General features: G+C 41.7%; 1 protein-coding gene across 11 annotated transcripts in view; it reads right to left on the reverse strand.

Annotated features, from left to right (window-relative positions):
- Positions 1-232: 232 nt before the first annotated feature.
- The window catches only part of rims1a (regulating synaptic membrane exocytosis 1a), a 103,417-nt gene continuing 87,831 nt past the window's right edge, over positions 233-15,818 (reverse strand). For all 11 annotated transcript variants that reach the window (XM_086181343.1, XM_086181342.1, XM_086181345.1 and 8 more), the window contains 10 exons: positions 14,688-14,797; positions 13,934-14,052; positions 13,049-13,209; positions 9,658-9,872; positions 8,372-8,404; positions 7,018-7,183; positions 4,661-4,773; positions 4,298-4,399; positions 3,918-4,057; positions 233-2,669 (listed from right to left, as the gene is read on the reverse strand). In XM_086181343.1, the coding sequence (XP_086037469.1) occupies positions 2,451-2,669; positions 3,918-4,057; positions 4,298-4,399; positions 4,661-4,773; positions 7,018-7,183; positions 8,372-8,404; positions 9,658-9,872; positions 13,049-13,209; positions 13,934-14,052; positions 14,688-14,797 (1,378 nt within the window). In that variant the 3' untranslated portion in view covers positions 233-2,450. The remainder of the gene's footprint in view (positions 2,670-3,917; positions 4,058-4,297; positions 4,400-4,660; positions 4,774-7,017; positions 7,184-8,371; positions 8,405-9,657; positions 9,873-13,048; positions 13,210-13,933; positions 14,053-14,687; positions 14,798-15,818) is intronic.

Below are 15,818 nucleotides of genomic sequence, written 5' to 3' on the forward strand. Positions count from 1 at the left end.
TTCAAAAGGTTTACCGTGTGGACAACGAAACAGGAAATGTAAAACATTTCTCCTCTTACCTTCAGACTGAGGGTAGATCCAAGAAACAGCTGAAAAAGTGGAAGGTGCATTTTTTCTCTTGATATGGGGATTAATGAAGAAAACCCACCATGTTGTAAAGACTGTGAAGCCACCTGCTTCATGGTAATAATGAGACCAGTCGCTCTGAAAAAGCCATAATCTTCTTCCACACAGTCTTTTATTTGTAAATAATAAAAATGAACTCTTGAATATAAAACATACACATCAGTAGAGCCACATCTGTTATACAAACAAGAACTGTTGCAGTGAATACTTCGTCTTTCATCTAGAATCATGGTTTGGGGAGCGGGGAGCCATGGGCTGTAAACAATCAGTATTCCTGGAGTAATACTGACAAAGGAAAGGGCAGTCGGCCATGCTGCCGAGGGTTTCAACTTAAACATCTGCAACATATGTCTGCAAAACCAGATTTCTCATTGGCTTTAGAAGTCCAGTCCAACCAATAGTAATACACGAGGGGGGGGGGGGGGGTTGAAGGAGAAGAAAATCATGTTTCAATTGTTAGTTTTTATCTGCAACTGGGAAAAAAAAGACCTATTAGCGCCCCCTATAGCCCACTACCGCTCAGCGGCTCGAGCACATGGACATGACACAGATTCCCCTTGACAAGACCAGGAATGTTGTCAGTGCTGTTTTTGTTTGTTCATAAACCTAAGTTCAAGCTGATCACCCTGATTTTGTATATACAAGGTGTGCATGTGTGTGTGATGGGTGTACAGTCAGATACACTCTTTTTATATTCATATATCTATATCTTTATAACTTCTGTCAAACTCATAATATTTCATATACATTTAGTTGTTCTACGCGCATTCTCTATCTCTCGGTCTCTAGCCCAAACAGTCCTCAGCTACAGTTTAGACACCCGGGGGGTGGGGTTGGGGGGGGGGGGGGGTTGGGAGGGGGAGAGGGGAGTCAAGGATTCTCAGTACTAAAGAACAGCACTGTTGTTCAAACGCTTCAAAGAAAAAACAAAAAATAATTTATTTTGTGGAGACTTCCTAATATGGATATTTCGACCCAGAGTGGTAGGCGTGGCCTGGATGGAGTTGATCCTCCCCCCCATTGGTCCACTCATGTTAGGGGGTGGGGGATGGCTTGGCTTTTTCTCGATTTGTATTCATATTCAGTACGAGCAAACTGTACAAGAACATGCAACATACAAGCTGGCCTAAAAGTATGTGGAACTAACACACATAGTCTTTTTTTCAGTTTTTGTTGTTTTTTTTTTTCTGAGAATTGTTTGTTAATTTGTCTCGTCTTTTACAAAAAAGTATATAACGAAACCAAAACCAAACAAACGGAATAAAAGAAACGTGCATGCAGCGTAAGAGGCACGGGGCTGGGGCAGGGCAGGGTGTCCCCGAGTCATGCGGCTCCCTCCTACAGGGGGAGTCTGAGGGGTCCGGAAAGGGAGGAGTCAAGGAGGCGGTGGTGGGAATTGGGCAAAGGGTGTTCGGGCGAATGTGACCTCTGACCTTTTATTGTTGGCCTTTGGCACAGCATTGCTCGAAAACCGAACATACACATACACAGAGGGAGTTTGCACCTTATGGCACCATTCTGAACTCTAGGCAAAATAAAGACAACAAAAAATAGATCTCAAATTATTTCAAATGAAATATAGTAAGCAAATAGTAGATTTGGCTTCTATTTTCTCTCCTATTTGTTTGGACAAAAAGGAGTCAAGCTTTTCTTGTGCTTGCTTTCATATCTCACATCAGGGCTAAGAATATGCACGTGAGTGCTGGCTCCTTTTACAAAACCCTCGTGCTCATTTACACACTGTTACCATAGTAACACTGGTAGGGAAAACAGCCAACGTCTATGTGATGGTACAGCTGCATGAAGCTGCATCAGTTTGCTACTATACTAACTCCCACACAGTGTTGAAACCATTCATCCCTGTAGCCTAGCAGTAAGCTCTACTCTGATTGGCTGGAAGGCTACTAGGTGGAGGACTTTGATTGGGTGCTCTATTCAAGGTTGCACAAGAAAGGAGGGACAAAAAAAAATTAACCAATAATGAACATGGACAGAAACCTGCAGCTCAGAGGAAAAACAAATAAAACAAAGTTTTGAAAAGAATAAAGGCATAAAGGAGGAAAAAGAGGGAAGGTGTGAGACATGATTGTCAGACTCCAGCTAAGCTTTGATTGGCTAGTTCTGTCTCTCCCTCTCTCTTTCTCGCTCTCATTCCCTGTCTCTCCGTCTGGCTTTTTAGTGGTTGACCGAGGCCATCTTGTTGTTGTCCTCGGGCATGTTTGCACCCTCTGCTCAGTTGTGGTCCAATAGCTGTGGTCCATTATTATTTTATCATTTAAGGGATGTCGGGGTCGGGGGGCAGGGTTGCGGTCGTCATCTGGTCACTAAGACCGAACGCCCGGTGGTGGTCCTGAGCTGTCCAATGACGTCTGAGACGCCAGTCGTGTGAGCGGAGCTAGAGTAGGGTCCACCAATGAGGACGGCGGAAACAGTTTGTACCAGCCAATCACCGTGCTCGAGAGGTCCAGCTCCTCCAATAAGATCTGTGCTACACCCATGAAACATTTGTGGTCCAATCGTCCATAGTCCCCCCACACAATCACCTGAGGAGAGGACAGAGACAGGAGTCAAACTATGGTGTGTTGAGTAGGAAAAAGAATGGTAAATGGACTCAATTTTATATAGCGCTTTTCTACCTTAGTGGTACTCAAAGCGCTTTACAGTTTCATCTCATTCACCCACACATTCACACAATGATGGTGGAGGCTGCCATGCAAGGCGCCAACCTACTCATCAGGAGCAATTATGGGTTCAGTATCTTGCTCAAGGACACGGTCACCGGGGTCAGGGATTGAACCAGCAACCCTTTGGTTGCTAGACAGCCTCTCTACTCCTGAGCCATGCCGCCATGACAAGAAGTAATCATTATAGTTTATCAACACATGTCAGAGGCCATAAGGAACCAGAATGACCTGACCCAAGACTATAAGAACAGTTTTAGCGTTAAGATGAGTCCTTAAATGGAATGGTGATTAGGTAAGGCTCAATTTATTGAAGACAAGTTCTGGGTAAAATCACAGGTCATGCAGGTTTAAATTAAGTCTTTGAGACTAACTCAAGACAAGACTCATCTAATTCAGGATAAGTTCATGTTTCAAGTGATGCCTAGTAAGTCCTGGGAAGTTTTCATGTATTTTTTTTCCTTTATTTTACTTAGCTTTTTGTATTTTGTGCTTGTTTGTAATTATGTCTTTGTCTTTAAATTTTGATAATTTTGAACAATGTCTACACACTTGACATCGCAACCACATCAAGCTGTAAATGAAGGCTTGAATGAATGAATGATCAAGCTTCAAAAGAAGTCCAAGAGTTCATATATGCTAACTCTTTCAGATACCTTAGGGGCTTTTCACGTTGCATTTTGGATTCCAAAAATTCAAAGCTTTGTCCCTTAACATCGCTATCACAATAATCCTTCATATACAAAACAGAATCACTTAAGGAGTAGCATCTCAATGAGATAAAGTAGATTATTTTTAAGGTGACCAAATGTTATTACAAGAAATAAGCCAAGGAAACAGTTCATAATTCACTTACTATAAGCAAAAACAAAAACTAAAAACTAATTAAAAAAATGGATGAAATTTAAGAAATAAAGAAAATATACTTGGTAAAACTTTGGTTGGCCAATTCAAGGGAATTCTTTTGAGAGTCTCAAGCAGATCAGTAAAAATTTGACTCAGAAGAAGTCTACAGTTCTGGAATCCATCTAAAAAATATTTCCATTTGAAGAAAAAAAACAGAAAAAAATAGATGATTTTTTTAACTAATTTCAGTGAATTGATGATTACCTGAAGCACCTTGCCCTGGGGACTCTCATCAAAGAGCAGATGCTGCTGGTAGAGGGGTTCCAGGGTTTTTCGTGCAATCTTTGTTTTCTTTTTGGCTTTACAAGTTCCGTTATCCAGCAGGTACACCTTGACGTAGGGTGCTGTGGATGGATAGAGTTAGAGGGAGTAAACGTGACAGGAAGAAAGGAGGCTTAGGTGAAAAGAAGAAGGAAGAGGAGGAGACTGTGGGGTTGAGAATGTGTCTAATACCAGTTTCACACTGAAGACGCAAAATAAAGGCAATGCAAGGGTTTACCTGTGTTTTAATTCACAATTTTAGGTGTAGATGCTGAAATGATGCATGCTAGTGTTCAGGTTGGAATGTATGTGTTTGTTTTTACCTGGGAGGGATTTGGAGCCTGGTTTGGGGGTAAGGCCTCGTGCCCTGATCACCTCCACTTCTAGCTGACCTTTCTTATCCATCAAACCAATCTGGACATCACCTGTATGTATGAGAAACACCAGAAAAAACAACACTAAGACGAACATTCACGTCTGTCCATGTAAAGTGTACACTTTAATAGTTTGTACAGTATTTCATACATAGACAATCAAAGGCAGATGTAGACTGGCGTTCCAATGTCTTTATACTTATAACAAATGGAGAAACTACATCCTTGTTCTTTTACACGTTCATGTGAAAATGAGATCCAATATATTTAGATTTTAAGTATCGTGGAAATGAAATGTAAGTGGTCACTCACCCATTGCAGGTGTTGCCAGAGTTTGTCGGCCCACGAGCTGGCCGGGACCTAAACCATCCAGGAAGTCACTGAACTGACTATCGGCACCCAACCGCATCCCTGAGAAGATCAGACTGACACACACACGCACACGCACACAAATTAGAACTCCTACATCAACAATCATAAACATGGGATAAAATCAATATTTTCCACAGTAACATTATAATACACACATCACATCTAACAAATATGTGTCCACAATGCTCACCCTATCCCTTGGTAAACCAAAATCAAGACAGTGTTTAAAAAAGTGGATGTAGCTTACAGCTCTGAGGTGTGAAGCTAATGCAGTAATAACTTCATCTGGCATTCTTTCAATTGACCACTGGATAATACACTCCTGATCAAAATCTTAAGACCAGTTAAAAAATTGCGTGAATTTGCATTTTGCACTGTTGGATCTTAGCAAGGTTCTAAGTAGAGCTTCAAAATGCATAAACAAGCCTTTAAAAGCCAAAATCTGTGCAAAAATTTGGATTCCATGTCATTTCCTGTCAAGTAATCACACTGTAAAGATCTCTTGATGACAAAGGCCAAAAAGCTCAGTCTTTGAACGTGGTAGGATTGTTGAGCTGTATAAAAAAGGCCTCTCACAACGTGCCATCGCTGCTGAGGTTGGATGCAGAAAGGCAGTCATTTTGTATTTCTTAAAAGATCCTGAGGGTTAAGGAACAAAAAAATCAAGTTGTAAACCCCCAAAAAATCTCTGCGGAGCTGAGCAGGAGGATCCTAACGTCTGTCTGTCAAGACGGGACGATCCTCGTCCCAAATTAAGGCTGTTACTGGTGCTGACTGCAGCCCAATAACTATCAGACAGCATCTGCGAAGGAAGGGCTTCAAAAACAAAAAACATCTTCCAAGGCCACGTGTCCTTCAACGCCACAAAATTGCCCGTTTGGACTTTGCAAGGAAGCATCAAACATGGGACATTCAAAGGTGGAGGAAAGTTTTATTTTCTGACGAGAAAAAATGTAACCTTGACGATCCTGATGGCTTCCAACGTTACTGGCATGACAAGGAGATGCCACCTGAGTTGTTTTCTACGCAGCACAGTAGAGGGGGCGCCATTATGATCTGGTGTACTTTTTCCTTCAATGGAACAGTGGAGCTCCAGGTTGTGCAGGGGTGCAAACAGCAGCTGGCTATGTGGAGATGTCACGGCAGGCATCCCTCATGACTGAGGGCCCTCAGGGCCCCCGTCTGTGTGGTAATGACTGGGTTTTTCAGCAGGACAATGCTACAATTCACCATGCCCATATGACCAAGAATATTTTTCAGGAGAGTAACATCACTCTTTTGGACCATCCTGCATGTTCCACTGATCTAAATCCAGCTGAGAACATTTGGGGATGGATGGGAAGGGAAGTTTACAAAAATGGACATCAGTTGACAGTGGATGCCCTTCGTGAAGCCACCTTCAACACTTGGAGCAATATTCCCTCTAGCCTTTTGGAAACACTTGCATCAAACATGCCAAAACAAATTTTTGAAGAGATGAACCATTATGGTGGAGCTACTCATTGCGAGTCAGTTTTTGACACTTCCATTTCTGTTTTAGGGGGTTTTCTGGGGTTTTTTCTTTAGCTGTGGTCTTGAACTTTTGATCAGCTGATGAACAGCCTATTTCAGTTAAATTGTTGTTTTCAATAAATTGCCTGCTCAAAACTTTTGGTCTCTTGTTCCCATTTTTTTCTTTTTGCATTTTGAAGCTCTACTTAGAACCTTCTTAAGATCCAACATTGCAAAATGTAAATTCTTTCATTTTTTTAAATGGTCTTAAGATTTTGATCAGGAGTGTATTATCCAAAGCCCTGTCAGCATACCAGGGTTACTTGAGAAACCCAGTTCCACAATGTTGGCATCATTACATCACTCGAATCAATAAGACATTACTTACTAGGCCTACATTATTTTGTGTAAATAAACAAAATAAACTTTAGCTACTTGTACTGGCAGCACCCGTCTAGCTGAGTTGAGCAGTGGCATGTTGCTTCAACAAGGATAACCCCAAAAATGACACACAGCATCTTGTTTGATATATAAAATTACAGGTAATTAATTAGCTTATAGTTTTATATGTTTTTTTTTTATTTAGATTTACCAGTTACAGTTTCCTATTGTAGCTGACGTTAAATTTACAGCGCGAGTAATCTTGGATATACTAATGTTTTTTTGTTGTTGTTGTTTTCTTTAAATTACACTGTTTTACTAACAAAAACGTGCTGACTTCATCTAATGGTTCAAATGTATTAAATCCCGGTTTTCTTGAAAATTTGATCCTAGTTTGTGCTGTAGTGCATCGAGTGTGTACTTACTTCCCCTCAGAGCTGTAGCTGTTCATACTACCGTCGGTGGATTCTCTGCTGGCCTGCCGATTCATGGCCGACCCTCCTCGTGGGTACTCTACCGCCATGCCTGTCTCCACACTCCTCTGGATGCTGCTGCTGCCGCCCTTACCTGCCTTCTTACCTGCTGACGCCTCTGTAGCAAACAGAAAAATGGCATTAAGCTTTTGGTCTCTTTTTTGCATGTTCTCTTTTACCCAAGCGCGGGTATCAGTTATCAGGCATCTCATGTCAAACAGCTATTGGATCTGCATTTGTACACGATAAAGCAAAAAAGTATCATAGAGTATAGGTTAACAGCTTTCGGGTTTTTTTCAAGTCATGTTTTTGAGCACGGATTTTGAGGAAGCAACTCTGACAAGCCTGATAACGATGTGATTTTTCATCACAATGCACGTCATCTCATGCAAACTCATAGTAGCCTTACCAACAAGTCACACAATTTGAACATAAAATGTAAGGCATACTCAAAATCTGCTTTAAACATAGGTGAGGGGGTCATCACAGTAATAATGCTGCATAATCAGGGTGTTTGGGAAGGTTTTAAAGGCGAGACTCAAAGGTGTCAGAATCATGCAGTGAACATCCAATTTAAAAGGATGAGTTCAGCTCTTTTAAAAAGCCTGCTTTTAAAGTTTAAAGCTGATTAGACCCGTTTCAGGTGATGACAAAAAAACATTTTGTGTCGTTTTAAGGATTGTCTTGTGATACGATAAGTATGATATGGAGATCAATTTTATCACGATATATTATGATACAATAAACACTTTAATAAGACTTAACTTACTGAAAATTTAAAAATAAATCCAATTCATATAAGATTTCCAAGCCAATTTTGTAGCAATCCTATTAGAATGTAACAAAAAAAGAAGTATAACTTGAATGTAAATTTATATTGACAAATAAAATACTCTGAAGTTCTTGTGTCCCTGCTGCAACATACATGCGTTGTGATGTGATTTTATCCCATTATAGTACAGATTTCATTGCAAAGCTTTAATAATTTTGTTAGCAGAATTAGGATGGAACTTCTAAAGAAGGTACATTTCGAAAATGGTTTTAAGATTATTCAGCCCGACTTCTTCCAGAACTGAACCAGACTTAAAACATAATGATGACAGAGGAGGGTGGAGTAAAGAAGCGTGCTGGAGACAGAGGTGAGGGAGGACTACAAATCCTGGCAACTTAAAGTGCTTCATCTGTCCCCTTCTGTCATCCTCTGTCTCTGCCTGTTCTACATCATCTACACCTGTGTCTAAAAAGCGTATTGTGATACCCACAATGCACTGTATTTCTAGTCTATCTGCCCTTAGAACTGCTTTACCTTTCTGTCTGTCCGCCGCCTTACCCGCCGCCTCTGAAATAAGACACACACACAACAACAACAACAACAAAAATAAACAACAAAACAGCAACACTGGATACACTGGTTAAAAAAAAAAAGCTGGAGCATTTTTAACAGGTGCCCTGAGTTATCAGACAGGCGCTGGTTTAAGCCTGTGAGGTCAGACACATGACACAGGAATATTTCAACCAGAGACGGGAGAGAAAAAAACAACAGCTCCTAAGGAGTTTATGCATTACTGAGACTTAATAAACCCTGCATTCATAGCCTGAAACCTTGATGACTTACTGGAAAGTCTGTCCTATCTAACGTCCTTTTCAATTCATTGTATACCAAGAAAAAAATAGGACAAGCATCCTAGAAAAGGCAACACAATGTAAATGTAATTTTCTTAAAGGAATGACAAAGGGGCAGAATAAATTCCCCAATATTCTTCTTTTAGTTTTTATATGAGCAAAAGCTATAATTATGCACTTAAATATTGTTCTAAACAGACCAACTAAAGCGTATAATACAAGTGAAACTAAATAAACTTCTATTGAACTATAAACTAAAATGACCAACTTATGGATGGATAGCTCTCCCAACCATGGCCAAAAATAGCTTTGCAGAACATTATGATGTCAAAATAAAGTTAAAAGGTGATCGTTAAGCTATATAAAGCCCATAAGTTAATCTTACAATATTAGAAATTCATGTGGAGTTTTGTCATTGCCAGTATATGATTTTTTGAATCGTGGCCCCCCAAAAGAAGTCTCAGTAATGCAAGAAGCCCAGTAAGTGTACATGGTAGATAAATCCCGAATCTGGCAAGTCCAAGTGGTTATATAAAACTACTATTCTGTTGGATTGTTTCATTTCTACAGATGACACAAGTTAGTTCAATGATTTTAAATGTGACGCAGAAATACCATGTTTCTGCTTTTCTGAATAGGGCAATGTATTTCTCTCCGTGTGTATCCTTTTCTATTCCAAGGCTGTGTTTTTCTCTTCCATATTGTACTGGGACGGTGCTACTCAGCAGGGTTCTGGGAGTTGGCCCATCAGAGGAAATTAGGATTTCTAGGACAGGGCGGGGCTTACAGAGACACATATGAGTCACACAAAACTATTGAAGTGGAGTCAGAATAAAATACTTGAAATGAGTATAACAGGTCCTGTTTGAAATGACTGTGGAAGTGAGTGTGACATACACAGCAGTTATTAAGGTCCACTCTGAGGATGATTTGTGTGCTAGCAGTCTTGTTTCCCAGATGTTCTCTCACCTGTCTGGCTGAGCTGCGAGGTACTCCGGCTACGTCTAGATGGCAGGATGGCAACAACACGTTGGCTGAGGCTTGATCGGCGCTTTTTGATCCCGCTTCCCAGGCTTCCGAGTGCCGTATCTGATTGGCTGCCGTCGGCGTGCTCCATGCCGTAGATCTCACCACTCACGCTGGTGCTCTTCATCATGTGACGCCCAGTCGCCCGCATGGCCCGGCTGATTGTAAGGTTTCATGCAAAAAAAAAAAATCTGATTTATTTCAAAAACAAAACTGGGACAAAATATGCATCCAGCAAGTACAGTTACTTGTGTGTGTGTGTGTGTGTGTGTGTGTGTGTGTGTGTGTGTGTGTGTGTGTGTGTGTGTGTGTGTGTGTGTGTGTGTGTGTGTGTGTGTGAACTACAGTGTTTTCTCCCCAGCAACAGAGATCGTGTACAGATCACAGGATCCTTTCAGCTGAACTTCCATGACTGCACAACCTTCTCAGGCATCACAGTCAACACAACTTTGATAAAACTCAGTGATCTTACAATTCTGACTGTGATCTTACAATGCTGACTGTGATCTTACAATGCTGACTGTGATCTTACAATTCTGACAGAGATCTTACAATTCTGACTGTGATCCGGTGATCAGTGATCCCAGTCATGTTACACAATGACAGAAACTACAGGATATATATGAGAAGTTTCAGCATCATCATCATCATCCAATAATCAAACAACATTCAAACAGACATCGACCAACAATTCTACCAAGCCTGCTATAATTATGTGGTATTCTGGTGACCAGTACGACGAAGATCCTCTAGAACCTGGACTGGAATACAACGATGACTATAAGCCAGGGAGGCGAAAACGCCAAACTCTACGGCTTATGAGTCTTTTAATTCATTCAGGGAAACTGGATCAGCAAAATTTCCAGAACAAAGACATACAGGAAGGAACAACCACTGCCATGGAGTCAACTGGCAGGACGAGCAAATGCCAGGAGAAAGCAGAGGAAAAAAACACTGCCATGGATTCAACTGGCTGGATGAGCAAATGCCAAGAGAGAGCAGAGTTAAAAACCACTGCCATGGAGTCAACTGGCAGGATGAGCAAACGCCAGGAGAGAGCAGAGTTAAAAACCACTGCCATGGAGTCAACTGGCTGGATGAGCAAATGCCAGGAGAGAGCAGAGTTAAAAACCACTGCCATGGATTCAACTGGCAGGATGAGCAAACGCCAGGAGAGAGCAGAGTTAAAAACCACTGCCATGGAGTCAACTGGCTGGATGAGCAAATGCCAGGAGAGAGCAGAGTTAAAAACCACTGCCATGGATTCAACTGGCAGGATGAGCAAACGCCAGGAGAGAGCAGAGTTAAAAACCACTGCCATGGAGTCAACTGGCTGGATGAGCAAATGCCAGGAGAGAGCAGAGTTAAAAACCACTGCCATGGATTCAACTGGCAGGATGAGCAAACGCCAGGAGAGAGCAGAGTTAAAAACCACTGCCATGGAGTCAACTGGCTGGATGAGCAAATGCCAGGAGAGAGCAGAGTTAAAAACCACTGCCATGGATTCAACTGGCAGGACGAGCAAATGCCAGGAGAAAGCAGAGGAAAAAACCACTGCCATGGATTCAACTGGCAGGACGAGCAAACGCCAGGAGAGAGCAGAGTTAAAAACCACTGCCATGGATTCAACTGGCAGGATGAGCAAATGCCAGGAGAGAGCAGAGTTAAAAACCACTGCCATGGATTCAACTGGCAGGATGAGCAAACGCCAGGAGAAAGCAGAGGAAAAAACCACTGCCATGGATTCAACTGGCAGGATGAGCAAATGCCAGGAGAGAGCAGAGTTAAAAACCACTGCCATGGATTCAACTGGCAGGATGAGCAAACGCCAGGAGAAAGCAGAGGAAAAAACCACTGCCATGGATTCAACTGGCAGGATGAGCAAATGCCAGGAGAGAGCAGAGTTAAAAACCACTGCCATGGAGTCAACTGGCAGGATGAGCAAATGCCAGGAGAGAGCAGAGTTAAAAACCACTGCCATGGATTCAACTGGCAGGATGAGCAAACGCCAGGAGAGAGCAGAGTTAAAAACCACTGCCATGGATTCAACTGGCAGGATGTGCAAACGCCAGGAGAGAGCAGAGGAAACGGCTGCTAAGAAAAACCTGCCTGGTCAGACCAACATACACCAGGACACAGAGGCCACTGTGAAAAATTCAACTGGTCAGGTTCTGGTACAGAAGTACAATGATGATCCTTCTCAAAAAGTGACAGAGGATCGACATGCTTGGGAATGTTTCACAAGACGCACAAATAAAGAAACCAGTGGAGGACAAGGCAGGGACTATGAGCCTTGTCTGAGGACAGCAGAGGAGATGAGGAGGCCACTCGGTAGACCTGCTGAGTGGCATGAGCGGACCGTCATTGGCGAGAGGTGGAGTCCTCCCCGCGGCGATGTCAATGGCAGGAAAAATCGCCAGTCACGTTGTGATAAAAGCAATTGGTGGAGACCCGAAACTAGTGGGGAAGCTAGTTCTACTAGGGATGAATCAAATATTTATCACCATAATAATGAGAAAAATGGTGGTTGGAATGAACCTGAGAAGGCCAGAGCTGAGTTCTGGAGGCCTTCCCAACATGGCGGCTACAGAAACTCAGTCACAAGAGCAGATAGGAGTTCCTGGTGGAGACCAATTGAGGGATCCCGAAGGAGGCCCAGACACTTTGCAGGGGACTGCGATCATGATGAGCAACGTCACATCGGTCCACGGCGTCATCGTTGGTGACGACAGACGTCAGCGTATCGGTCGTCGTCCAACAAAGAATCAGTGACATGGATGCCTTTTAGAGAAGGGATGGGGCAAGCAGCAGGAGGCCGGGGACTGGTTCAGGGTGGACAACAACCTGGATGATCCAGGTGATACAGGCTCATGCCATCGTCGTTGATGACTTGGATTGTAACTGTTAGCCAAAACAGTATTGGGTGGGGGCTCCCAGAGGTTCCCATTAGTATAATGAAGAGTGTCTCTTTATCCATTTTTTAAAAATTATCTAAATAAATATGTGTATCTGGAAGTTGTATTTACCTGCTGGGGGACAATGGATGAAAATTAGCATTCGTGCTAACTTCGCCCTAATCCCATTTACATTGTGTTTTCTGAATATACTGATGTCCATTGAAGTGCGACGCCTCTAATAAATAAAGGATGAAACTGAGAAAAACAACAACTGCATCTTGTAAACTTGTTAATATATACTAAAGGATTGTATTGCAGGTTTAACAAAACAAAATTTGGTCAATGTAATGTGCTCAGAAGTGACTGATTGACAGTCTTTATGTGCACGTGTATAAATGTGTGTGCGTGAGTGTGTGTTCGTGCGTGTATGTGTGTACCTGAAGCGTCCCCGAGGTCTCTCTGACTGGATTGACATGTAGCTGGTGCTACTGATGCGAGAGGCACTGCTGGTTCGAGAGATGGCTGACACATCGCTGACATCACTGTCTGAGGACTTATGGGAAATGTTCTCACTGCTTGTCCTCTGGTCCTTGTAGAGCTATAAGAAACCAAAAACATGCAAATCGTTAGTACTACACACAGGTCTCATGGAAAAAAAAAATGAACGTGCTGACAATCAACCAGTAAATCAAATGGTGGGATCTTGTTGATGACAAATATGAGCAAGTCAATATTCCAATCAATATTTTTCATTTAATAGTGGATCAAATGTGACAAACACAGAATTATTATCTGACTGCATTCTCACTGAATCCTGCTGGCTAATTTTAGCTTGCTTCAGTCCATAATTCTTGTTTTGCATCCCACATTTTTCAAAATCTATTTTGGTCCAGTCTCACAGATCAATACCACTTGAGTCAAAAGAGATAACACTGGAGAAAACTATTGTTGTTCTATGTTTGTTAGATTGCCAAATGATTGATAAAGTGTTAGCTGCAACTTTTCCATAAGCTCAACGCAAACAGATCCAATTAGACAATCTAATCAGTTGGGGCACAGTATTGTTAGTTATTGCATTCTGTTTCATAGACCTTTACACATTATTGTGACATTTGACATCCAAACCAGCCAGTGTGGTGTCAGGTGCATTCTTGAGTGGCTGCCCAAATGAAGCATTTCATCGTATCACGTCCTTTTCATTACCATGATGTCATTTATTATCTTCTTTGACTGTGAATGCGATTGGTTTATTGCACCTTTGACGCATTTGTTTCAGAGGGAACCGGCAGGCTGTATGGAGGCAAGCAAAATCTGAGGCCCACCTCTCGTTTGTTCTTGAGGGCTCTGTCCAGGTCCTGTTGGCTGGAGGTGTTGGCAGCAGCCGTCCGGTTGGAATGAACCCTCATCTGGAGCTGACGAACACGCTTCTCTGCTACCAGGGCTAGACACATGCATGAAATTAAAATAAACCCCCTTCCAACCTAATCAGAAACAGTCACTAATCGTTAGTGCTTCAGATACTGATGAATATACGCCCATCAGCCAAAATATTAATGCCACTGACAAGTTTCAAATTGGTATAATACAAACATCCCGCAATTAGTCCCTCTTTTATGAGATTATATTGTTAAATGAATGATATGAAAAATGCATTTTATTGAAACTGTTGGAGGAGGAGTAGATTTATTTTAAAAACTAATTCATCAGCTACATCAACGTATAAGTACAAGTATCCACCATGATGAGCCAGTGTGTTAGTCTGTGACTTCTGAGGCATCATAAAAGGAGGTGTGATCCACCGTTTCGTAAGAATTATATTAAATTGTTATTGGAATCGATGAGAGAGAGGATCTAATCGTTTTCATAAACTTTTTGGAAGCCCTAATTTTTGGTGCTGTTAAACTGTCCTGGATTATGGTGGTCCTAATATTTTGTCAATTTAATTCACATGAATGGGTTGAACAAAACATTAGATGCACATATGTGACACATATTAATCTCAGGAGAGCTCAGTAGCACCTCAAACTACAGCCTTCAAGCTGACCATACATAATACACATGCTAATCAACACATACCTTGTTCTACAGTGTTGCTCTGGGGGGGGAGTTGTGGGAGCTGCCTCACTTTGCGGGCTGAGGAGGATGTCACAGAGGAGGAAAGAGACGCACCACCTTGGAGGTGGCCCCTAGTATAAAATAGCATAATAAAGAAACGGCCAGATGGAGGAGGAGAGGGTCAGAGAACCAGAGTAAGAGAATGAATAGAAAACAAGGATGAAAGAATGGGAGTAAAATGGAGAGAAAACAGGATTCCGATCAATACATATGTGAAGCAGGCATTAAATCTGCTGCACCGGTCACTCATTGGCTGGATCTGACATTTCTTGAATGCATCCTGTTCACATAACATGCACTATAATTATGGAATTACGCTGAAAGAACAACAAAAAAAGAAACAATAAAAATCAGCTGGTTACACTTTCATCCATGGGACCTGCTTTTTTTTCTAGGATTTTGTACCATTCAATATTTAAAATACATTTAATGACAAAAAAATGACAGTACAGCTATTAAAGGAAGCAATCTGTGGAACTAACAGAGCAAAGACAATATTATACTGTAGGTGATAAATCTGAAGCAACAACATATTCACAAAGAGAAGCAAAGTGAAGCTTGCTCAGAGGTTGATTGTGAGGATCCTGATGCTAAGGGCCGCAAATAAAATTTAGATAGTGAAAAGACACACTGGATGTGTTATTAAAGAGGAAAAATCCTATCCGGTATGCAGACAGTCATTCTTTTGATTCCATTCTCACAGTGGACCCAAGAACCATGGGTGTTACACATTCACATTACAGGGGAATGACCTTTGAATCAGTTTGTGTTTTCCTCTAAAATATTTAGCACATTCTGAGGGATACACACGATAACACAAGAGTTGTAAAACCTCAGTTGTAGCTTGAAGGGCACTGGAACAAAACCAAAGGAAATTAACACAGAGCAAAAATCAAACACTGTATTTGCACATCCACTCAGACGACACAATTACACTAATAAACGATTCAATAAAAACTTTTGACCAATGATCACTGACACATACAGTACATAGTAAATACACACACACACACACACACACACACACACACTGAGTACGGGCAGTATCTGAGATTGTTTTGCTTCATGAGAAATGCACACAGTGAAAATGTA

This window comes from Aulostomus chinensis, chromosome 16, assembly GCF_037954235.1.
Source record: "Aulostomus chinensis isolate RoL2024-O1b breed Wild chromosome 16, RoL_Achi_v1.0, whole genome shotgun sequence".
Lineage (NCBI taxonomy): Eukaryota > Metazoa > Chordata > Actinopteri > Syngnathiformes > Aulostomidae > Aulostomus > Aulostomus chinensis.